This window comes from Nannospalax galili, unplaced genomic scaffold, assembly GCF_000622305.1.
Source record: "Nannospalax galili isolate Female #2095 unplaced genomic scaffold, S.galili_v1.0 scaffold648, whole genome shotgun sequence".
NCBI classification, from domain to species: Eukaryota; Metazoa; Chordata; class Mammalia; order Rodentia; family Spalacidae; genus Nannospalax; species Nannospalax galili.
Window position 1 is genome coordinate 4,283,146 of NW_008360311.1, and position 25,070 is coordinate 4,308,215.

The 25,070-nt window shown below is 43.2% G+C and overlaps 1 protein-coding gene and 1 pseudogene across 3 annotated transcripts in view; one reads left to right on the forward strand and one right to left on the reverse strand.

The window, feature by feature from the left end:
- The window catches only part of Dtl (denticleless E3 ubiquitin protein ligase homolog), a 47,316-nt gene extending 37,618 nt beyond the window's left edge, over nucleotides 1-9,698 (forward strand). For all 3 annotated transcript variants that reach the window (XM_029559458.1, XM_008824823.3, XM_029559459.1), the window contains 2 exons: nucleotides 5,191-6,023; nucleotides 8,021-9,698. In XM_029559458.1, coding sequence (XP_029415318.1) covers nucleotides 5,191-6,023; nucleotides 8,021-8,119 — 932 coding nt within the window. In that variant the 3' untranslated portion in view covers nucleotides 8,120-9,698. The remainder of the gene's footprint in view (nucleotides 1-5,190; nucleotides 6,024-8,020) is intronic.
- A 13,871-nt stretch (nucleotides 9,699-23,569) lies between these two features.
- On the reverse strand, nucleotides 23,570-24,043 carry LOC103727076 (annotated as a pseudogene).
- Nucleotides 24,044-25,070: the final 1,027 nt, after the last annotated feature.

A 25,070-nucleotide genomic window follows, 5' to 3' on the forward strand; every position in this document is an offset into this window, starting at 1 on the left:
ACCTGCCTCTAGCTAGTTTAGGAAGTGAATGCAGAAATGTAAGCCCTAGAAACTAACATTGAAGAAGCCTGGGGGTGGGGATAGGAACTGTAGCTCCATGGTAGAGTCCTTGTCTGGTTTACCTGAGGCCCTAGGTTTGATCCCTAGCACCAGAGAAAGGGAGAGGAGAGAAGAAGGCCTTTAAGTACTAACTCACTGTTCTCTGTGTGATGAGATTTCATGCATGGCTTATCAGGGACTGACACATGTAGATGAAATACAAAATGGCATTAACTTCGCAAGCCAAAGTAGTAACATACTCTTAGGAGAGTGCAGTGCATCCCTGAGTATACCTATATGAGCAGATGCAGAGAAAGAGACAGTAGCAAGTTGTAGAACATAGCCAGTAATCCATTAGTGTTTGGTTGGGCTTTCTTAAGGTATTATATGCACATGCCTTCACATGTACTAATGAACACAGGAGATTTTGGCGTGCAGAACACAGATGAAATCGGTAAGTAGAAAAGCTTTTCTCACCTTCACCTTTTCTCCTTTGTGCCTTTGCCACGAGATTTCATCATTTCGTAATGTTATGTTTTATTAATCTCTAATGTTCATGAAGTCTTCTCTTTGGACACACACACACCACCTCCACCCCCATGGTCATAACATCCTGAAGAGGATGTGCTCCAACTTTCTAACTTCAGATTTCTGCCACCTTTAGTAAGCACTTCAGCATATGGCTTGCAAATAACAGAAACTTCGATATCTGATTTGTCTGTGTCATTTTTTTGCCCTAGATCCTTCCTTAGAACCTGGTATATTGCTAAATGTCTATTACTTCAGGACTTTTATACTGAGTATACACTTAAACCTATTTGAATGAAGAAAATGACAAAGGAGTGCAGCAAGTGAAAACTGGCTTATTCTTTAGAGCATAGTACTTATCTCACAGTGGTTTATGAACACTTAGAATTCTGCAGAACTAAAATGGACAGTGCGAAAGACCTCACGGCTATCTTGAGAAAGTAACAGTTATCTAGTGGGACATCTGTGAGCAATTATGTTTGCTAAGGTGCCTGGAGTAAGTTCTGTTGTTAAAGAATGTCTTAAACAAATCTGCTTTTACACACGTGCCTGATCATGTAACTGCAGAAGGAATTTTCCCTCCTTGGTTTCAGAACATGTAAACATACATGCTGGTGATCATGTAGACTGTATATCAATTCACCAATGTTATAACCATTCAGAAATGATGCAGAGAAACCTATTTTTTGAAAAACGATAAGGAACCGAGTCGGGGCCCAGAACATCAAAGGGCTAACTCTTTTGAATCCACCAATGTAAATAAATGTGGGTTCTCCAACTCTCCAAGTAGTGCTTGGTTCCTTGCTGAAAACAATTTTCTCCCCCACACGGAGAGGTCGCTGTTAAGTCCTTTTCATACTGCATTATAACAAAGGGCGGTTTTCTGGTAAATATCTTTACTAAAGGAACAGTGTTGTTTTGACCAATTTTCAGTTTATGTTTGAGGAGAAAAAAATTAGAGAAAAGTCAGTTTATAAAATTTCTGTCTTGGGCTGGTAAGATGGCTCAGTGGATAGAAGTACTTGGCCACCAAGCCTGACAGCCTGATTTTCTATCATCCCATTAAACTCACTTGATAATGCAACTCAATAATTAAATGTCAGGGTTACAGTTCAGAGACTTTGACTGAGAAATTAATGCTTTCTCTTGTTACTTGAAAACAGAAGCATTATTTCAGGAATTTTGAAAGCTCAAAAATTAAATGATGAAATACAGTGTTGTCTGTTGGAATTTGAGATGGAAGAAGCTGGACATTTGTAAGAATTTACTGGAAGTACTTGCTATGTGTATAAACAAGGAAAGAGGGCATAGAAAGACCTGTCAACTAAGCTTAATTTGTTTACACAGAGTAAGCATTTATATTCTTAATGGTCTTTGTGGAAAATAGTAATTATTTGCTTTTTGTTTTGTTTTTTGAGACAGGGTCTCTCTGTAACCCCAGCTGGCCTGGAACTCAACTATGTAGACCAGGCTAGCCTTGAACTCACAGATTCACCTGCCTCTGCCTCCCAAGTACTGGGATTAAAAGCCTGTACCACCACAAAATAGTAATGATTTGTAAATTAAGCTGGAGAGCCATTGAGGCCTGATAACCTTGATAGGATTACTTCTTGAGGTCTTGAGATAACAGATGCGACTCAGATGTGTGGTTGTGCCCAAGTCACAAACTGATTGTGATGGATCTACATCTATGTATTTCTGTTTGAGAAAGCCCATCACCCCTTTTATTGAGTCAGGGTCTCATGGTTTTGTTTTTTATGTGTATGAGTATATTGCCTGCATGTATGTGAGTGCACCCATGTCGTGCAGTGCCTCAGAGGTCAGAGATGGCTCAGCAGTTAAGAACACTGGTTGTTCTTGCAGAAGACCCAGGTTCAAATCCCAGCATCCACATGGCAGCTAACAACTGTCCATAACTCCAGTTCCAGGGGATCTGATGGCTTCTTCTGTCCTCTCGGGCATTGTACGTCATGGGTGTACCTACCTACATGCTGGCAATACATGCATACACATGAAATTAAAATAAAATAAAAATTGTATTTGAGAGCCAGAGACAATTCAACTCCCCCAGTATGCTTGGTTCCAAAATGTTGTGGGACACATTTTTCCATATCACATGGACAGATCACTATTAAAGCCATTTTCATATCACAGTACAACAAAGGGAGGTTTTCTGGTAGTGATCTTTACTGAAGGGACAGGATCACTTTGGTCAATTCTAAGCATATATTTGAGGAGAAAAATTTAGAGAAAAGTCAGTTTATAAAATTTCTCTGTCTTGGGGTTTTAATTTCTTGTGGTTATTTATCCACCCCCTCTGGATTTTACAATCAAAATCCCATCATAGACATGGGGAAGTGGATAAGGAATGCCACCATAACCTAAGGAGTTTCTGACAATTGATGGCTGCTGGGGGTTGGGGTGGGGGTCATTGTCTTACCAGGATTGAACTCTTGGTGGACCCAGTGGATAAACCCACGCTGAAGGATATTTGGGGGCACAAATCAGGCTCTATAGGCCATATTATAGATGAGAGTTCGTTAAATGGGTGGGGATGAGAATTGCCTCACATATGTGAGGATGACTAGAAGGCACGGTGTTGCACAAGCCGTCCTCCCAGAAGGCTGTGGAAGAAGCCTTTCTAGTTTGGAGCCAGTTTGGGCTTCATGATGAAACACTGACCCAAAACAAACAAGAAGAGGTGTAACTAGTGTTGGAGGGAGTGAGTATAAATTAGTTCCATTATTTTATGAAAAACAGTGCAGAGGTTTTTCAAAAAATTAAAAATAGAACTTGCCATATGATCCAGCAACCCCACGACAGCCAAAAAAGATGAAATCAGTATGTGGAAGGCATGTCTGTGCTCACATATTCACTGCAACAGGGTGCACAGTATCCAAGATTCAGAATCGGCTTAAGTCGTCACCAAATGAATAAAGACAGTTGGGTCTAGATAAACAGTGGAATACTGTTTAGTCAGCATTTTTAGATTTGGAGTTGTTTTTGTTTTAAGGCAGGCTTTTACTATATAACCCAGACTGTCCTCAGACTCATAATTCTCCTGCCTCAGCCTTTTAAGTGCTGGGATTACAGGTGTACTAAGCACAAAAGGGAAAAATACTGCATGGTGTTTCTTCTGTATGGAATCTAAAATCATTGAATTTAAAGAAACAGAAGATTCCCATAATCTCAGCACTTAGATAGAGGCAGAAGAAACAGAAGTTCAAAGTTGCTCCTTACTTAGCTCAAGGCCAGCTTGAGTGTTTCCTATCATGAAGATATGAAAAACCTTTTTAATTTTTTGAAAAAATATTCCTTTTTATTTTATGTGTATGCGTGTATTGCCTGTGTGCAATGCCCACAGAAGAAAGAAGAGGCTGTGGGATTCCCTGGAACTGGAGTTATGGGCAGTTGTTAGCTGCCATGTGGGTGCTGGGATCCCGAACCCAGGTCTTCTGCAAGAATGACCAGTGTTCTTAACCGCTGAGCCATCTCTCAAGCCCCCTTTTTAATTTTTTTTTTTTTTTAAGCTAGACATCATGGCACCCAGCTGTAGTCCCAGCACTTGGTTGTGTGCCTCTGTGCACTGCATTTGTTCTTCCCATAGAAGCTAGAAGAAAGGGTTGGATCCTACAGAGGAGTTATAGCTGGTTTTGAGCTGCCCAATGTGGGTGTTGAGAACTGAACTTGGAAAGAGCAGCAAAAACTCTTAGCCACTGAGCTCTCTCTGCAGCACCAAGCAAGACCTGTCTTACAAACAAACAGGCTGAGATGCTCAGAGGTTAAAAGCAGTTACTGCTCTTCCAAAGGACCCAGGTTCAGCTCCCAACACATAGATGGCAGCTAACAACTCTCGTTTAGCTCCAGTTTCAGGAGATCCGACACCCTCTTCTGGCCTCTTCGGGCATTGCATGACACATACGCTTATATACATGTAGGCAAAACACAAATAAAATTTTTTTTTTTAAAGGAAGCAAAAAATGAAATGGTGATTACCAGGGCAGATCAGCAAGTGTAAGGTGGAGATGTTAGTCAAAGGGCATAAGACATCGTACATGCAAACACAGGTGTGGAAAGTTCTGGAGTATCATGTAGTATGGTGCCTACAATCAGTAATAATCTATACTTGAACATCACTAGGAATTCCTTTTAAGTGCTCATCACATTGTAAGGTGATGAATATGTTGTAGCTCCATTTAATTATCTACAGTGCACACATATGTCAGAATACCACGTTTTACTCCATATAATTTTACACAATAAAAAGTACAGACAAAAGTACTATGCCTTTTAATCTCATTTTGTATAGAAAGTTTGAGGCATACTATATATCACATGCATAGATAGAGAGAAAACAGTTAACAGTGTTTTGTCTGGGTGCTTTGAAAATTTTTACCTTTCCTAGATTTTTGCAAGTGTATGTTTTACATCAGGGTATTTTGGAAGCTGGCAGTTAGGGAAGAGGAAGGAAAATGCTAATGGGATATGGTAGAAATGAAATGATTTTAGGTAACTTACTGACATTTCAACACTCGGGTGTGAAGTTAGATACAGTTCTCCTTGTGGAGAATTCAAGGACTTCATATGGTTTTCTTTCTGATTTTCATGATCTTCATTTTTCAGTAATGGTACCAAGTAGCCAGAGTACTCCTGCTAAAGCCCCCAGAGTAAGGAGCAGTCCGTCTATTTCCTCTCCATCTTCAGCAGCTTGTGCTCCAAACTGTGCAGGAGACCTCCCTCTTCCTTCAAATACTCCCACGTGCTCAATCAAAACCCCTCCTGCCAAGACCCAGTCTCCAGTCAACAGAAGAGGCTCTGTCTCGTCTGTATCTCCCAAGCCACTCTCATCTTTCAAGATGTCACTTAGAAACTGGGTGACTCGAACACCTTCCTCCTCACCACCCATCACTCCACCAGCTTCTGAAACAAAGGTCTCCTCTCCTAGGAAAGCCCTCATTCCTGTGAGCCAGAAGTCATCCAAAACAGATGCTTGTTCTGAATCTAGAAATAGAGTGAAGAGGCGTCTAGACTCAAGCTGTCTGGAAAGTGTGAAACAAAAGTGCGTGAAGAGTTGCAGTTGTGTTACTGAGCTTGACGGCCAGGTGGAGAGTCTTCATTTGGACCTGTGCTGCATTGCTGGCAACCAGGAAGACCTCAGCAAGGACTCTGTGGGTCCTACCAAATCAAGCAAGATGGAGGGAGCTAGCACGAGCACCTCAGAGCCTCCTTCTCCTGTCAGCCCTTACATTTCAGAAAGCTGTGGAACATTACCTCTTGCTTTGAGACCTTGTGGAGATGGGTCCCCAGTTGTGGGCAAAGAGAATAGCTCCCCAGAGAATAAGAACTGGTTGTTGGCCATGGCAGCCAAACGGAAGGCTGAGAATTCATCTCCAAGAAGTCCATCATCCCAGACACCCAGCTCCAGGAGACAGAGCGGAAAGACGTCACCCGGCCCAGTAAGTCAGCAGTGGTGGGAGGAAACATTTCCTCATTTGAAGGGGGACTAATACAGTTCTCTTAATGCTAGTATGCTGCAAAGGAAAAAGTGTCTCTTAGAGCAACCAAGTTCAGCGCATAAAATTAATGGCAAATTTTGCAGGGGGCTTATACTTTTTTTTTTTTTTTTTTTTTTTTTTCGTCTTTCTGAGACAGTCTCCCTGTAGCCCCAGCTGTCCTGGAACTCACTATGTAGACCAGGCTGGCCTTGAACTCACAGAGATCCACCTGCCTCTGCCTCCCGAGTGCTGGGATTAAAGGTGTGTGCCACCACGCCTGGCTGGGATTTAATACTTTTTATACATAAAATTTATCTAAAATTCAAATGTGACTTTGTGCGGAATTCTCTAACAGCCCTGTTTATCCTGTTAAAGTCCTTCGGTCAAGGTTGATATCCTCAGTCTTTAACAGTAGTAAGGTCTTTTTTAAAATAGATAAAACTACTATTAGGAAAGTTGTCAACATCCATGAGTAAAGTACAGAATCCTTGATTTTTGTGGCTTTCCCCAATTTTATGGTTATCTTACCTACACCAGTGTTCTTGCACTTCCGTCTACTCTTTAAGCATTCAGCAATTTGGTATCATTTTTAGGACTCAGATTTCATTGGCTGATGTAACATTTAAATTAGATAATGTAAATAGTAGATATTGCTGGCAAAAATAAGTTTGGAGCATTGAAAAGCAGATGGTTTACAATGGTGGGGGCAGAAGTGACTGCTTTGTGAGCCCTGGGCTTCCAGGAGAAGGAAGAAAGCTATTGCGGGGCTTGTTTGTTTTTGAGACAGGGTTTCCCTTTGGCCCCAGCTGTCCTGGAACTCACTATGTATACCAGGCTGGCCTTGAACTCACAGAGATCCACCTGCTTCTGCCTCCCAAGTGCTGGGATTGAAGGCCTGGGACGATACCATGCCTGACTTAGAGAGCTATTATTAATCTGTACAGGTTAAGGGGAGACGAGTCCAGTTTCCATGGAAACTCTTGGAGCCATTCTGAATTAAGGGGACAGCAGGATAACTGAGACCCAATCCTTAATCTTTATTTTTATTGCATTTTTGGGTGTTTTTGGTGGTGGTGGTGGTGGTATGGGAGCAGGGGTCTTTTTGAGATAGGATCTCCCTGTAGCCCCAGCTATCCTGAATTTGCAGAGATCCACCTGCCTCTGCCCCCCAAGTGACATTTGTGTCTCCAAATGTCCTTCAGTGTAGGTCCGTCCCCTGGAGCCTGGTTAACTATGGGATCCTTAATCTTGATCAGCGGCATCTGCCCTTTATAAGGGTAGAAGCTAGAAAGCCTTAGGTCAGCTCCTAGGGTATTGAGTCTCCCATCTCCCACCTGCAGTCCTGAAACCTAGCCTAACTCATTGTTCTACGAAAAGGAAACTAGAAATGTTTTGAGTTACTTGCTAGCAAACTGAAACCAAGATTTTGTTACAGAAAATGGGGGGAGGGTAGGGAGGACCTCAAATTCTTTCTTTCAAAAGTATCACTGCTCTTTGCTACTAGCCATCATCTCCTGTTCCCTGGCTCCTGCCAAGAGAACAAGTCTTTGCTATGTGTCAGCAGAAAAATAATTTCAACAAAAATATTTTCAGTAATATGTAAATCCTTAAAACTTTAAAAATAGTGTGCTGGTCTTCATAAGTTTTTTAAATTAAAGTTTCCTCTTTTACTTTTTAGCTATTCGCAGGGTCTCACTATGTACCCCAGACTGGCTTTGAACTCGGGATCCTCCTCCCTCAACCTTCCAGGTGCTAAGATTATAGAGGTATGCCACCACATAATAGCTAGTTTCTTTAAAGAAAATGTTTTCTTTATTGGAAGGTAATGTAGAAATACCTGTCTAGTTTATAAATTGATGAGGTTGATTACTTGAGAACAATAATTATAACCTAGAAACTTGCTGAGGTAAGTTAGAGCTTGAATTTAGGAAATCTCTAAAGTCTAAACTTTCTTCTAGGTCACCATTACTCCCAGCTCCATGAGGAAGATCTGTACATACTTTCGTAGAAAGTCTCAAGATGACTTCTGTAGTCCTGAACACTCAACAGAATTGTAGATCCTGATCTGAGAATTAACTGAACTTTGGGTCCACAAAGACAAAGGAAAAAAGAGTGGTTTTGTCACTCTGGTCTTTCAGAAAACTGCCATCTTTTCAGTTTTGAAAAAAAGCCTTTCAGCTCTTTCACATACCTTGTGTGGTTCACTTCCTCAGTAAACTATGTCTAAATCCCAGACAGTTCGTTTGCCACCGTGTAGTTATCTCCTCCACCTTTGCATCTTCTCTGCTAATGACATCAGTTCATTGGGGCCAAAAAACAAGATATGCCTCTTGTTGTCCTTGAAGTACGGTGCACAGTAGAGGATCTGCCAGCCTACCACGTGGCCTATCGCTGAAGACATCCTCTCCAGAAAGAAGGTGCCTTAAAACTAGCATGATTTTATATGAAATATATAATGTGTTCACTAGAGTTTTGTGTTTTTTTTTCCAAAGTATACAAAAAATGTGATATTACCAAAGTACATTCATACTGATTCAGTGTTAAAATAGTTTCTTGAGTTGAAGTCATTTTAAATGCAGTGATCAATGTTAATTCTTTGGAGAAAACAACAGAAAACTGAAATTTAAAGCCCACTGTATTTCTAAACAGTTTTCTGTCTCAACAGCAGTGTCACACTGCACAGGAGGTTGTGACTGTAGTACTAGAGAGAAACGTTTATGAGGGATAGTTAACACCGGGAAACCAGGACTTACATGTAGTGCAGTCCTCATTCTAGGGTTTGTGACTTTTTAGTATCACTAGATTTTAAAATAATCTCATGATATTTTTATACAGATGATAGCTATGAACTGAAAATCCAGAACCTGAAAAGTAAGCCTTGGTTTTCTCTTTGATTTTCACAAAAAGCACTAGCTTTCTAGCATATTGTTAGCAAAAAATTACTGCACTTTATCTAGATGTTTAGTACAGAGTATATTGACTGAGTCTAAATAATGTACAGAGTATTTTAAATGTCTCCCCCCTTAAACAATCATGCATCTTCTTAAGATGAACCATCATTTCCTTTCCCCTTGAACCTCATGGCAAGAAGCTTTATTGCTTGGAAGGGTGTCTCCTTCCATTAGGAAGGAGTTCATTCATTCAAATCTCTAGAGTACAGATTAAATCTTATTCCTGTTTTTCTTGCAATTTTAAAATCTCTTATTGAAAGGTCTTAAATCTTTTGAGATTCTAAATTAAACTTATAAAACAAGTTTTATTCAAGAAAAAAATAATACAGGGAAGTCAAAACCAAGCATACCTTAGCTTTGGCTGAGTAGGCAATCTACTATGTATGTTTGCTTTTTGAGTGTTAGACAGTGGAATGTAATGATGCATACCTGTCAACAATGCTAAGTATCTCCCCTATTTTTAAGGTGGGGGAATGCAGGGTTGTCAAGAAAGCAAACAGCTCTGTGTCTTGCATCTGCCAGCACGCTGGAAGTGGCTGTCAGAAACTTCCAGAGCCTACTTACTTTGCGGAAAACTAGTGCTGTGGATGAGTGCCAAAGGTCAAATGTAATGAAGTAGTAATTATTCTGCCTGTGTGTGTGTCAGACTTTGAGCTGGTCTTGAATAATAAAGCCTTTTATCTTATCTGATGTCTTTTTTTCTTAGCTTTTCACATCCACCTAGAAGCAGTGTACATGAGCACATGCACACACATAAGTGTAGTGATAATTAAGAATTCCTTTTACTTGTTCATGGAAAAAAGTGTATTTGTTCCCAAAGATGAAATAGTTATACATTCTAGGAAGAGGTTCTAATAAACATCCTTCTTAGACCTCAGTCTCCAAACAGATACTTTCGGCCCAAACTTTCCCATTTGGATAAATCCCAAGCAAGATGGCTGTGATGTTGTATTCCTTTCTTTTGGCTATTTCAAGATAGGCCTTTAATTTACTTTTGTGAGGGTTTGGATAGTAAAACTGACAATAAACCAAACCATTTGTAACCACCCTTGTGTTGGGAGTGGAGTCAACCTACAACCCCTGTCCTTATCGCTTATTAAAATTACAGTACGATTCCTAGGACACCCTGGATACAAACCTTTATTAAAGTATTTCTGTGTGTTTGTTTACATTTTTAAAAAGAATAGGAAACAGCATTTAGCCTATGGCTGTTCTTACTGAGGTCACCTAGCTTTTCAAATTGCTTGTTGAAAGCCTGTGGTAAACGGCAGCAGCTCCTAGGGCTGTCTTTCTGACTTTCCTTTACACTTCTCTCAGAGCAGAGGTCAGCTGTTCTCAGAATCACCACAACTAGGTCGTGTAAATAGGGGAGGGCTGCTCTGAGAAAGAACTCTGCAGCCAGAGTTAAAATCATCCCGCACTTTTCCATAGGGGCTCTGTGAAGGGCTGGGTGCAGCTCCTGCTGCTGTTCCATCCTGTCAGAGGTCTCGCTGCTGCTCACCAGTATTCCTGGGAATTCTTTGCCTAGGCTTGGGTCCTGTCATGTTAACCAGTTTCTTATTTAATCTTGAGATTATGGAAAATTTGGCTTGAGTCAGGCATGGTGGCACATGCCTTTAATCCCAGCATTCGGGAGGCAGAGGCAGGCAGATCTCTGAGTTCAAAGCCAGCCTGGTCTACATAGCAAGTTCCAGGCCAGCTGGGACTACAAGGAGACCCTGTCTCAAAGACCAAAAGATAAAAAATAAATAGAAACTGGTTAAAAGTTAAAGCAGGCTGAACACAATATTTTGTTGAAATTAATGTTTCATTAGATCTGATGCCAGAACTAGGAGCCTTTTTTTCTTTTTAGGTAGCCATTTTATTATCTAAAGTGGTAGAGAAATACAGGTTTTGTTTTGGGGTTTTCAATTTTACGTTTTGTGAATGGGTTTATTGCTTGCATGTAAGTGCACCTGTGTTGTGCAGCACCTAAAGGTGGTCAGATGAGGGCATCAGATTCCCTTGGAACTGGAGTTACAGATGGTTGTTAGCCACCATGTGGGTGCTGGAAACCAAATATGGGTCCTCTTCAAGAGCATCCCAGTGCTCTTAACCACTGAGCTATCTCTCCAGTTCCTGGTTTATTTTTTATTTTATGTATGTGAATGTTTTGCCTGCATGTAAGTGTATTCATGTGTGCAGTGCCCTCAGAGGTCAGAAAAGGGTGTTAGATTCCCTGGTACTGGAGTTATAGACAGTTGTTGGCCATCATGTGGGTACTGGGAAGTGAATCCAGGTCCTCTGCAAGAGCAGCCAAGTGCTCTTAACTGCTGAGCCCTCTTTCCTTCCCAAAAATTATACGTGTGGGATGTTCAAATATATGTTAAAGTGCAGCAGTTGTTAAATGATGTGAGGTAAACTTGGCCTTTAAAAAATTACCAGAGAGCTGAGAAGAACCGGTGGATTTAGTGCCTCAAGCATAAAGACCAAAGTTCAGGTCCCCAGAACCCACATGTAAAGGCTGGGTGGGTGTGGCAAGTGCCAGATGGGTGTGGTGGCCTGCCCAAAATTCCAGCTCTAAGAAGGCAGGGGTGGGTTCCCCAGAGGGAGATGGCTAGCTGATTAAAGTGATCTTACAGGTGAGCTCTGGGTTTGGAGAGACCATGTTTCAAAGATGTCAAACTCAAGCTTCCATACACATCTGAATGCACACCTACACACAATTAATGCATACAGGTATGCCCACATACATACACATACTAAAAAGCAGTAGCCGAGCGTATTGTGTCCCCCGCCCTCATTCAAATGAGTGCCTACACCAGGCATCCACCCAAAGGTATTAAGAAGAGGCTGGCTAGGTTTCAACTGCTCATTGCTACCCTTCCCTGCTAGGTCAGGAGAGCGAATTTCGAAGGATACATACAGATTCCATTTATACTTACCTCTAATTTCCCTAACTTGCCACATGCCCGCTTCTGTTTGACATTCTACACAATTTGCATTCAAGCCATTTTGTGAATACAAATAGCAACAACACATTTCAAGATGCCTTTGACGGAAGGCTTTCAGTTCAGCCCACAGTTACGTGTTCATCACCTGGGTGCCAAGCCCTATGTGAGGCACCTGGTCTGCAAAGAGTTCTTCATTTTCAGTTACTAAGAATCACTTTTCTCTATGGCACTTCATGAGCTAAAGTCTGCACTAGAGAGAAGCAAAGATCCAATTCCAAGGCCCTTGAGTGAGTGGCTCAGAAGCCAGGCCTGTGAGAATTTAGCATTTAATTCAGCTGCTGCTTACAGTGTCTATAATCTTGAAGTTAGGGTTTAGTTCAGGTGATGAAGGCTGAGCTGCCAACCTGTGGAGTTACTGGGAGGAGGTGGAGCCTTTAAAATGCCAATGGAAAGAGACTAAGGTGGAAGCGGGCATGCCCTTGAGGGAGCTGTTCTGACTCCAGCCCTTTCCTGTTCTCTGCTCCCTGGCTGCCATGAGGTGAACAGCATCACTGCCCTTCACTACAACTGTGAAGCTCTGGGCTACCACAGCCACCGTGCACTGAGACTCCAACTGTGAGTTAAACCTTTTTCCCTCTAAACTGATTTGTTTGAAGTATTTTGTCACAATGACAGAAAGCTGACTAAAATGCTTTTCTCTTGCATGTTTTTGTTACGATCTTTCTTTGTAACCGTCGAAACAAGATCAGACCAGCTGCCTAGCTTTGAATCCAAGCCCTAGCTGTGTGGCTTTGGGAAAGTTACTTAACCTCTTTGTGAATCAGTTTCCTGTCTGTAAAATGGGGTTTTATGGTATTGAACGTAGCTGATCCACAACAGCTGGCATGTACTGAACAGTAGTACTGTTAACCATTATTCCCAAAAGGCAGGGAGGGCAGGAGTTACTGGCCATATTTGATAAATGGCATAAAGGCTTAATAAAGTAACTAACAGTCCAGTTTCCACAAGAGCTGCAGTCTAGAAAGGTGTGGGGACCAAATCAGAACCATGTGGGAAACTCTTTGATTCCGGCCTCCCACAGCCCCAGCACTGATTGAAGGAAGCAGGCCTGTGGGGACCTTACCCTGCTGCCTTCACATGGAAATTCCAGAGATTATCTCTGCAGAGGGGACCATCCTCAGGCTACTGCACTGTCCTGTGTCCCCATGCTGCCTCTAGCTCTGCTCCAGTGCTTCAGATCTGCCCAGAGAGAGCAGCTGGGGTGCTGGCCTGCAGAGCTGATCCCCATCTTTCATCGGACGGTTAGGCGGCTGGTCCAGTGACCAGGAGGAAGAGGAAAGCAGACACAAAGCTGGGCCATCGGCTTTGTTTTAGGAGCTGTGACTATAAGATGCAAAATTTGAGAACATTGAGTAGTTTCTTTGCTCCCACAGTGAGATCCCGCTGACTTCTGGCACCAGTCACTCTGTTCCCTTTGTCACAATTGTGGCCAAATACCAGCAGAGACAAATCCAGCACGGGTCCCACCAGGCTTCTGCACAGCACACCTGTTGGTGTACTTGGCACTGGTTTCCATTTACAGGAGTGCACAGAATATGGCATCCCCTTACCAGGAGCCTGTTCACTCCCCAGCAGTCTGCCACTAGACCCCCGCCCAACTCAAAACGTTACAGCTGATCTTTTTTCCTTCTGTTAACAGCATTGCTTACTTTTAAAGCTAAGGTCTAAAAGTAATTATTAAATGCAGCCTTTCCTCATTAGGAGACTTACAACTGCTTATAGCTCTAACTCCAGGGGATGTGATGTCCTCCTCTGGCCGATACAGGCATTGCACTGAAGTACACAGGCACACATATAATTAAAAATAAAATCTAAAAACTGGAAAATACAGAGAAAACTGAAAGGAATAAATCCCTTGTGATGCCTGCTGACAACTGCTGCAGGTTTCCGATCACCGGGACGACTGCTCAGCACGTAGAGATTTGTTCCGAATTTCCCAAGTCTTATCACAGCTTGGATGTACCAATTTATCAGGCTAAATGCAACAGTGGTCACCTGTGGTGGCTCATGCCTGTAATCTCAGCACCTGGGGAGTGGATGCAGGATGATCAGGAGTCCAGTCACCCTCAACCGAATAGCAAGTTCAAGGCTAAAATGGACTACGTAAGACCCTGTCTCAAAAAACTCAAAATAAATAAGTGGTAGTGTTCGAACACATGTTTCTTCACTTGTCTCTGAGAAGCTTAGTTGTTTCTTTTTTTAAAATATTTTTAATTTAAAATTTTAATTTTTATTTATTGGAGTTTTTGAGACAGGGTCTCCCTGTAACCCCAGCTAGCCTGGAACTCACTATGTAGACCAGACTAGACTTGAACTCGCAGAGATCTGCCTGCCTCTGCCTTCCAAGTACTGGGACTAAAGGTGTGCGCCACCACGCCCAGCATTAATTTTTATGTGTATGAGTGTATTGCCTGCATGTGTGTTAAATGCACCCATGTTGTGCAATGCCTGCAGAGGTCAGAGAGGGCATAGGATCCCTTGGAACTGGAATTAAGGATGGTTGTTAGCACCATGTGGGTGCTGGATTTGAACCTGGGTCCTCTGCAAGAGCAGCCACTGAGCTTAACCACTGAGCCATCCCCTAGCTTAGTTGTTTCTTAACCATCCATTTGGGGATGAGCCACAGTTTTGAGACTCCTAAAGATCTAGGAATACATACTTTAAAAAAATTCATAAGGTACTTAAACACAAGATGTTGCTTCTAAGAGGATGGAGGAGGTTGCAACTTACAGGCACTATGAACCCAGTGTGGGACACTGGGGATCTCTGTAGACCTGTGGTCAAGGATGCCTGACTCAGGTCATTTCAACCTCAACACTATTCCTGGGATAAGTTCCGTAGGTTTGGTCCCTATGAAGCTGAGCTAACTGCTCTTAGGTACTCTTATCTCAGAACCAAAAAATGATCTCCATATATCAGACCTGAAAGGAACTTTTGCAGATTTAAAAAAAAAATGAGAAACTTGGATCACATGGGTCCTGGACTAGAAGTCAGGTCACAAAGCAAAAGTTTTAACCTTAGGAATATCAACTTTATACATGGAGGAAAGCATGTGATTATAATATTCCCATCATTAAAGATATGAACCCAGACAGGCAGCCAACTGTGTATCTATCACGTTAATTGGTTGTCTCAAAAAAACCATTAAAAAAAATTATTTTACGTGTATGAGTGTATTGCCTGCATGTATGTGAGTGCACCATGTCATGCAATGCCACAGAGGTCAGAAGAGGGCTTCGGATTCCCCTGGAACTGGAGTTAAGAACGGTTCATAGCCACCACATGGGTGCTGGGAATCGAACCCAGGTCCTCTGCAAGAGCAGTCAGTGCTCTTAACTGCTGAGCCATCTCTCCAGCCCCTCAAAAAAAACCCCAAACATTTCCTATGCATTGTGCGCCAGACACTATAAGGCTCGAATTTTGTTTGACATTATTAGCACATTCATAGACACAGAATTTGGAGCCAGCATCCCCTTCTGTGTTTTCCTCTCCTTATATACAGATGCCAATTAGGATGCTGTCCGACTTAGGACCCTCTGGTTATGGCTTAAGGTGTCTCTGTCATGTATTGATTCCTGTGCTATCCATTGTTTAATTCTAGACTTGTCCTGGGGGCAAATGTTTCTAGAATAGAGCAACTCTAAAAGTTTGAATAAATACCAGGCCCAAACAACTAAACCCAACAAGAGAATCAGGACCCTAATTAACTGCAGACAGAACTAAGTCTTGTGTTCCTGGGTGAGCACCAGGCCCTGTTCTGGCCCTGCCCTGTGCACCTGGTGGCCCTGTTCCTTATTACAGTCCCACAGCCGGATATCCTTGGGGGTGGGTTGGGAAATGGGTCATTCCAGAACTAAACTCTGTTAGACACTCTGAAAAATTCCAGTTTTAACAGAAGGCTGTAAGGAGCCCATCTTAAAGATTAGGAGACCAAGGCTTGGAGAGGTAACTGAATTCCCCAAAGCTTACAGGAATGCAGCCAAAACTAAACCCAGGTCGTCTGGTCTCCACATGCCCTTCTGAGAACTGAGAGAGCAGGAGATGGGTAAGTAGGCACTAGACATGTCCCCTGCGTGTGCCTCTAGCCTGCGCAGGCCACAGTTCATCTGTGGACTCTGTATTGTTCTTTTCACCATATGTATGTTCTATATTGCAGTATCTTTTTCTGGCATTTATTTATTGTGTGCACCATGGTGCAAGATCAGAGGACAACATGCAGGAGCTGGTTCTCTCCTTCCGCCATAGGGGTTCTGGGGGTGGAATGCCTGTTGGCAGCTTGGTGGCAAGCACCTTCACCTGCGGAGCCCCAGCTGAGGCCTGTACCTGAAATGGAGACTCATGCACCACCCTTTGCACCGCCTCCACCAGCCCTTCCCTTTCCAACACCAACTGGGGCCCAGCAACCAGGTTAGAATGTTTCATGTAAATTGTAACTCTGCTGCCCTGGGTGGCCTCTTTGGATAAAAAGCCCAGGACTGAGGAAAATGGGTGTCTCCATCATTCTGTTTTTAATTTTTGGTGGTGGTTGTTTTGAGACAGGCTGCCCCTGTCTTCTGGATCCACCTCATGGTTATTTAAGGATGCTCATGTAATTAAAAACAAAAGCATTGTGGGCATATGTCTTCCATATCTGGGTTTCTTTTTTAAATATTTTATTATTTTTATTTGATCCCTAGATTTTAAAAGCAGAGCAGGTTAATTGCATTCAAAATGAATGCTTTTTAAAAATATTTTATTATTTTTATTTTATATGTATGAGTGTATTGCCTGCATGCAAGTGCACCTGTGTTGGGCAAGAGGGTGTCAGATTCCCTGGAACTGGAGTTATGACAGTTGTTAGCCACCATGTGGATGCCCAGAACTAAACCCAAGTCCTCTGGAAGAGCAGCCAGTGCTGTTAACCACTGAGCATCTCTCCAGCCCCAGGGCTTCATTATCTCTCTCTACTTACTAACTCTTCACAATGGTTCCCTAATTGTGTTCTCACCTCCCATTCAGCCTTAACCCTTTTGCACCTGGCAGCCCCTCTCCTGAGGTGGCCTTTGTAATGGTCATCAGTGACTCTTGGGTCACTTCATCCAGTGTTCAGTCATGCAGTGCTTAGTCAAGCAGTGCTCAGTCTCCTTTCAGCCCTCAGCTCTTTGGCTTGGGCATCACTGAATGAGTGACCACTCCCTCTGTCTTCTGCAACACATGCTATTCTTGCTCAGCTGTACACCTCGGACCACACTCTAGCCTCATCCTGCTCTACTGAGTCATTCACTGTTGAAGTTCACCATACTTATAGTGCTCTTAAACACTGCACACTACTGTCCATTGAAGTATTAAGTAGCCAGCTGAGGTCACGCAGGCCTTTAATCTCAGCACTCAAGAGGCAGAGGCAGAGGCAGGCAGATGTGAGTTGAGGCCAACTTGGTCTACATAGTGAGTTTCAGGCCACCTAGGCCTGCCTGAACAGTGAGACCCACTGAAAAAAAGAAAAAAGAAAAGAAAGGAAAAAACACCTAAGTCAAGTATATATTCCAAATGTCTCCCCCTGAATCTACAGTATTATTGTAATGAGCACCAATAAAAAGGTGACATACCCAGCCAGGTGTGGTGGCACACGCCTTTAATCCCAACACTAGGGAAGTAGAGGCAGGCCTATCTCTGAGATCTAGGCCAGCCTGGTCTACATAAGTAGTTCCAGGTCAGCTGGGGTAACAGGGAGAGCCTGTCTCAAAAAGACCCCCCCAAAAAAGATACTGTAGCTTACCCAGTCTCCAGTCACTGGCATATGAGTGGGTAGCTTCTAATAGTTTTATAAACAGCCCTGAGGAATATTATATTTATATAACAGTTCTTACATGTGATTGGTTGAATGATGCTAACATTGGGACCACTGAGATGGCTTAGTGGTTAAGGGTGCTTGCTGCCAATCCTGATGACTTGATTTCAATCCCCACAACTCACAACCATCTGTAACTCCAGTTCCAGGGGCTCTGATGTCCTCTTCTGGGCTCCATAGGCATTGCACACACCTGGTGCACTTACATACATGCAGGCAAAACACTCATAAACATAAAAATAAATCAAAAAAGTTTAAGATACCAACATTAATACTATCAAGCCACTAGGGCTGTCTGGAATGCATACTTGATCTGTTAAGAAATGACGAGGATACAACTTTCAAGCAACCACAGAGTAAAAGCATGATTCATTTGGCCCAAGGCCACAGATCTGATCTTTCCTCCTCTTCTGAGTCCCCAGCATGGGAGACTCCACCACAGACTGGCAAGGGGTTCTGGCCAAGGCACGGCTCACTCTGGAAGTCACAGGCCATTTGCCCGATTCTCAGCTTGTGTTTTGGCCGAAAAGCCAGTCCGCAGGGGCCAGATGAAGCTAAAGTGACCTCAGAAGACTGTTGATATGGTTGGCTGGAGAAGCTTCTGAGTCAGCCTGGACCCAGATGGCCATGAGAAGGAACAGGCTGGCAGAGGTCAGTGCCAACGGAGGCTGATGGAGCAGGCAGGATGACCTGTAGTTGTAGGAGTGAGAGAATTGGGTGGGAGCTTACACACATGACTTGAGGTTTCTTCATCTCCCCCATATTTCCTATTGCTGTGCCCCAGGGGCCAGCTTCTGGTGATCTTTCCTACACTTACTTCCTTGGAGAGCTCCTGGAGAGCCTTGGCTCCATGTACCATCTACACCCAGACAACTCCTGATTTGTATTTGTAGCCTGGCTTCTATCCTGAACTCCTGGCTTACATATCCAGCAGAGAAGTTGACATGCCCCCTGGACTGTTCAACAAGCACCTCAAATTTAACATGTTTAAAACTAAACTCTTAATTTTACTCTTCCCTTAAAAATCCAACCTAGCCTTCGGTAAGGGCAATGCCACCCGTCCAGCCTCAGGCTAAACACTTGGTCATTCTCCAACTTACGTCTCTTTCTCACAATCCACATCCGACTCAATCAAATTGTGCTGGTTTACCTTTGAAATCCATTCTTGCTCTGTTCTGTGAAGGAACAACAGATACAGGACTTTCTTTCTCTCATCTTTAACAACTGGAAAAGCGAGTCAAGGATATAAAACAGCTATTTCCAAAGGTTGGACAAACGGCATCACAGACCTGTGATCCTGAGGGATGAAGTGAGCACACAGTTGTGGAGGTAATTTTCCGATCATAGCACGAGAAGGGAGCATGCAAAGAAGAGGTCTTGCTGAGTGGAGACAGAGACCAGAGTTTGGGAAATCAAGTCACCTAGATTTGCTAGTAAAATGCCAAAGTGTAGGGAACTGCCTAGACAATCGACTCCATGTAATGCTGAGTCTGGATGAGTGCCAGTCTGTGTGTGCAAAGGGTGAAACTCCACACAGCCAGGACAAAGACCAGCCACAAGGGAAACACCGATTGCTTAGGAGTTGTCATCCAAAAAAGAGCTAGAGCTCAGCTAGACCTGGGAATCATTCAAGCTGTGACTAGGAGAGTCAAGAGCCCTCACGACAGGTTGTATTTTCCAAAGATAGCCTAGTATCTGCCACATTCCGATCTTCCACATTGCAGACAGTAGAATTCCATTCTCCTTTAACCCTGGAAGGTTTGTCATGGCCTCTACCAACTTGAGTATGCGGAGATGCTGTTGACTTTGAGGCTAGACTGGGAGAGATAATGAAGCTTCTAGACGTCCACAGCTACACCACCTCTCCCTCGCTGACACCCTGTGGCTACTTGGGTGATCGCTGAAAAGGAGAAAAGCCAGGCATGGCTCATGGGTCAGTTCAGTCTCAAAGTAGACTGGTACCCATTTCCAGGTGACTCTAGAAGATGGGGTGAGGGGACATCTTCCCAGTAGAGAGAGCCTCTATGCACCTGTCATTCAATGATGATAAAAGAGAAAAAACAAGGGGTTAAAAAAGAAACAGCCAGGTATGGTGAGGCACACCTTTAATCCCAACACTTGGGAGGCAGAGGCAGGTCTCTATGAGATGGGTCAGCAGTTAAGAGCACTTACTACATTTGCAGAAGACCTGGGTTTGTTCCCAGCACCCACATGGTGGCTTACAACTGCTGTAACTCCAGTTCCAGGGGATCTGACTCACTCTTCTGGCTTCTCTGGCTCCTGCATGAATGTGGCAATGTGGTGTGTGTAAACACAGGCAAACACACATACACATAATTAAATAAAATAAGTTTGGGTTTTTTTTGGCCTCTTTGAGACAGGGTCTTCTGTAGCCCCAGCTGGCCTGGAACTCACTATGTAGACCAGGCTAGCCTTGAACTCACAGCAGAGCTCCACCTACCTCTGCCTCCCAAGTGCTGGGATTAAAGGCATGCACTACCATGCCCAGCTAAAGTCTCTTTTAAAAAGAAAAAGGAAACAGATTCACAGATAGTGGTGAATGGCTTGGCTATACTGGTCAAAGTCTTGGAAGAGGGAAGATTAGAAAATTAGGAAGGTGTGTGTGTGTGTGTGTGTGTGTGTGTGCGCGCGCGCGCTGTTGTGTGGTGTAGAGATCTCAGTACCACATGTCAATACCTACCAGTAAGCATCTGCTAAGAAACCAAGCAGACAGGATGAGGCTGCTGCTGATGGCAGGGCAGGTCTCTTCCCCCTCCCAGCCACAGCCCTGCAACTGCTGCTGCACTGTCCAAGCTGCCCAAAGCAGAGATACTTATTCAGTCCCCAGGATGCACGGCGCCTCACGAAGGCAAGGCAGCTACTTGGTGGCAGGTTGATTACATTAGGCTTTTTTTCACCCTGAAAGATAAGTTTACCTTGTCAGAAATTAAAACATGTTCCATGAACCTGAAATAAATTGTGGACTTCCAGGTAAAATATGTAAATTTAATGAAATTTTCATTATTATTTAATGTGTATGAGTGTTTTCCCTGATGTAAGTGCACCCATGTGGTTGCAGTGTCCACAGAGGCCAGAAGAGGGTGTCGGATCCCCCTGGAACTAGAGTTATGGTTGTTAGCTACCATACAGTTGCTGGAACCAAACCCGGGTCCTCTGCAAGAGCAGCCTGTGCCCTTAAGCACTGAGCCATTTCCCCAGCCCCCCTAATGAAACTTTTAGAAAAAAATAGAAAAGAAAACCTCTGGGCTCTAGGGCTAGGCAGAGTTCTTAGAGTTAACATCAAAAGATGAGACATAAAAGGAAAATTTGATGAATTTGACCTCATCAAAATGAGATACTTTAATCCAGCACTCAGGAGGCAGAGGCAGGAAGATCTCTGTGATATTGAGGCCAGCCTAGTCTACATAGTGAAAGTGTAAATTTAGCCTGTGTGAGGGATGAAAAGACAGTCTACAGAGCCAGGTGTGGTGGTTCATGCCTTTAATCCCAGCACTCTGGAAGCAGAGCAGGCAGATCTCTGTAAGACTGAGGCTAGCCTGGTCTACATAGTGAATTCCAGACTAGCCAGGGCTACATAGACCGTGAGTGTCTCAAAAATAGAATAAAAGGAAAAGAAAAGCTACAACTTTGCGAAGTACATATCCAACAAGGACTAGTACCTAAAGTATATAAAGAACTCTTAAAACCCCAAGAACTGTGTGGTTAGAAACATAAGTTGTGAATAGTTTCACTGAAGAGGCAGTTGTTACGCACAGGAGCAGATGTTCGCTGTCATCAGACAGAAGGGAAACCATAATGAAAAAAAAAAAGTTGAAGCCATAATGAGATATCACCAAGTCCTAAAATAAAGTAGTGGCGACAGCACATGCTAGTGAAGATTTGGAGAATGAACCAGTCATTCGTTGCTGGTGGGAGTTAAAATGGTGTGGGCCACTCCAGAGAACAGCTTGGCACTCTTTAATAAAACCCAACACGAAATTACCAAGTACCATCAAGTGCACGGTTGGGCATTTAGCCCAGAGAAATGAACATTACGTTCACACAAAAACCTGTATGCAAATGTTTATAAACACTTTATTCATGATAACCGAAACCTGGAAATAGCCCAGGTGTCCCTCAGTGGGTGAATGGTTTAACAGTGGGTGCATTTGCACTCAGCAATAAAAAGGAATGAGCTATTGATGAATACAGTTTGGATGAATTTTTAGGAAAATTCTGCCAAGGGAGAAAGGGTACAATATGAGTCTATTTAAAAGCGGCACTTTTTTTTTTTTTTTTTTTTTTTTTTTTTTTTTTTTTTTTGCTTTTTTGCTGGGCTGAGAATTGACCCCAGGGCTCAGCAAATGCTCTGCCACTGAACTAGGCCTCCAGCCTCCTAGAAAACATTTGTAAAGTGACATTTTAGAATTAGGGAAAAATCAGTAGCTGTCAGGGAGGGGATGAGGGAGGGAGTGTGGTTCTGAAAACCATAGACAGACCTGTGGAATTGTGCTGTGGACAGAAGTACACCCATGATAAAATTGGATAGAAGTAAACACATAGTGAACTTAAGGAAAACTCGAGGCACCTTCTGACATTCTTGCTAGTTGGTGATAGGTAAAACTCAGGGTCCAAATCGGGAGAAAGCACCAGGACACGGACACAAACTCTGGTGGGATAGAGTTTATTGGCAGGGAAAACACACGGAACAGTTCCCCTTTCAGGATAGAGGAGCTGCCAGTTTACAGGCTGTTGGCTCAGGGTTTTTATAGGGGGTTTGGGGAATGCAGAAGGTGGGAAAAAAATTTTTTTTAAAGTTAGGCAGAGGAGAAGAGAACCCAGGGCTTATCAGGAGGGAACAGCCGCTGCTGTTTTTTGTTGTTTTTTTTTTTTTAAAACAAGTTAGGAAGGGGGAGAGAGCCCAGGGTTTATCAGGAGAGAACAGCCAGAGGGCTTGTAAAGCTGTGAGGCCCTGTCGCTTTGGGGAGGGGGGGGTTGCTGTAGATCTGAACCCTAACATTCTAGCCTTTTGTGTTATAGGATAGGGGGTGCCGTCGTCATCTTCCTGCTGAATATGGTCAAGGTGGGGGAGACTGGATTAGGGATCAGTCAGACATCAGGGGTTTCCACCTTGTGCTGAACAGGGTCCTTGATGGTCGACAGGCGCTCGTATCCATGTGGAGGGAAGGAAAGTAACCACTGATTAAAATTAGTATGAGTTGTTGCTGAGTCTGGACCTGAAAATATCTGAAGAGGCAAGGAGCAATGGTTAGCATCAAATTAATAGGAAGCAGGGGGCCGAGTAAGGGCAGAAGCCATGGTTAACAGTCCAGTGAAGATATCCCATTGGGGTGACTGTTGATATTGTTAAGTGAAAGATAAAATCTTTTAGGGATAAGAGCTCCCAAATACTTTGAACATTTTTGGCCTTTGGAACAGAGCACATTGCTAAGAGGCCCAAGGACAATTTGACTTTTAGCCAAGAAACTGGCTACTTTTCTTTGGGGTCTTTTTACCCTAACTGCCTAGCCAGTTCCTACCTCCTATTCTTATCACACCATCCTCTGAAGAGGTTACCCAAATTGCCAATAGAGAATCAGGACACAAACCACTCTGACTTCTTCCATGCTGACCAGGGACACAGGGTGAGGCAGTTGGAGCACCCCTTCAGTGGGTCTATCTAAAAGACTCCCAAATTGCATAACTTTATTTTTTTTGTCAGTTCCTATGTTTTTATTAACTCATACACAGTTTTTTATCTTCTGATTTGTTGAAGCAATGAGCAGCACTTCCCACAGTATCTGTCAAAGTGGCTGCCCATGAAAACTTCAGCCCCACATTCACCAGAAGGGCACTCGCGACCAAGGCAACTAATTTTGCCATTTTCATCCACCTTATAGTATTTCAGGCTGGCCAACTTCCCCTTCTTTCTCTTATGCTTATTCTTCTTGGGAGTGGTGTAAGACTTCTTCCTTTTCTTAGCACCACCACGAAGTCTTAACACAAGATGAAGGGTGGACTCCTTTTGATGTTGTAGTCAGACAAAGTTCATCCATCCTCCAACTGCTTACCAGCAAAGATCAGCCTGTGCTGATCAGGAGGAATTCCTTCCTTATCCTGGATCTTGGCTTTTACATTTTATATAGTGTATGAGGGTTCAACCTTGAGCATGATGGTCTTCCCTGTAAGGGTCTTTACAAAAATCTGCATCCTGGCTGCGGTTCCACTGCAGATGGTGGATCAGAAAGGCATAACTCTTACCTATAGGGAGAAAAGAAGGTCCTTGACTGGTGCCTAGGAGATGTGAAGGAGAAGTAAAGGCAAGAGTAGTATTACAGTTCTAGACAGGGAACCAGAAAAAGTCAGAATGGCAAATTTCAAATGTCCAAATTAAAGTCCATTGGACTTTTTTTGATGAGGGCTTCTAAAGGCATCCATCTACTGGGTTCCTCATTTTTCCTTTGTCTGCCAAGGCTGAACTTGAGAATGATGAACTCAGGATTTGTTTTCAGGCACTCTGATAGCTGTTGGAGTGGCTAGACTCAGTCTTCTAAACAGAGAGAGAAAATAAATTTGGCTATCATTTTAGAACTGCAGGTGGCCACTACAGTTTTGGAGACCAAGACTTGAAGTCTTACACTTGAGCAGCATTTTCTTGTTAAGAACAAAATCACTACTGAGAAATAATTATCTAAATAATATTTTACCTGGACTTAACTCTAATGTCTGGGAAATGCAATACTTAGGACTCTTAAAGAAATATACTGCTGGGCATGGTGGTGCATGCCTTTAATCCCAGCACTTGGGAGGCAGAGGCAGGTGGATCTCTATGAGTTCAAGGCCAGCCTGGTCTACGTAGTGAATTTCAGGACAGCTGGGGCTACAGAGAGACCCTGTTCTCAAAAAGACTGAAAAAAAAAAAAGAAATATATCGATTAGTTTCATTTTTGGTTATACTTTCCTTTTGGGTGTTTAAGACCATGCATTTGGCCCAAATAAACCAATTTACTTTTACTTTAAGGTCAGTTGAGGATCTGGTCCTCAGGGGTCACATGGGCTTGGGGGAAGCCCCTGGCTCTTTAGGCTTTTCTTTTACCAGTTCCATCTATGTGAAGATAAGTCAAGAGGTCTCAGGAGTGCCTGCTTGACCTGGGCTCAACTTGGAAGCATGGAGGAAATGATTCCTCTGTGTTGACTCTCCTCTTTGTAGACTGGACACTGGTTCAAGTCCACTTTG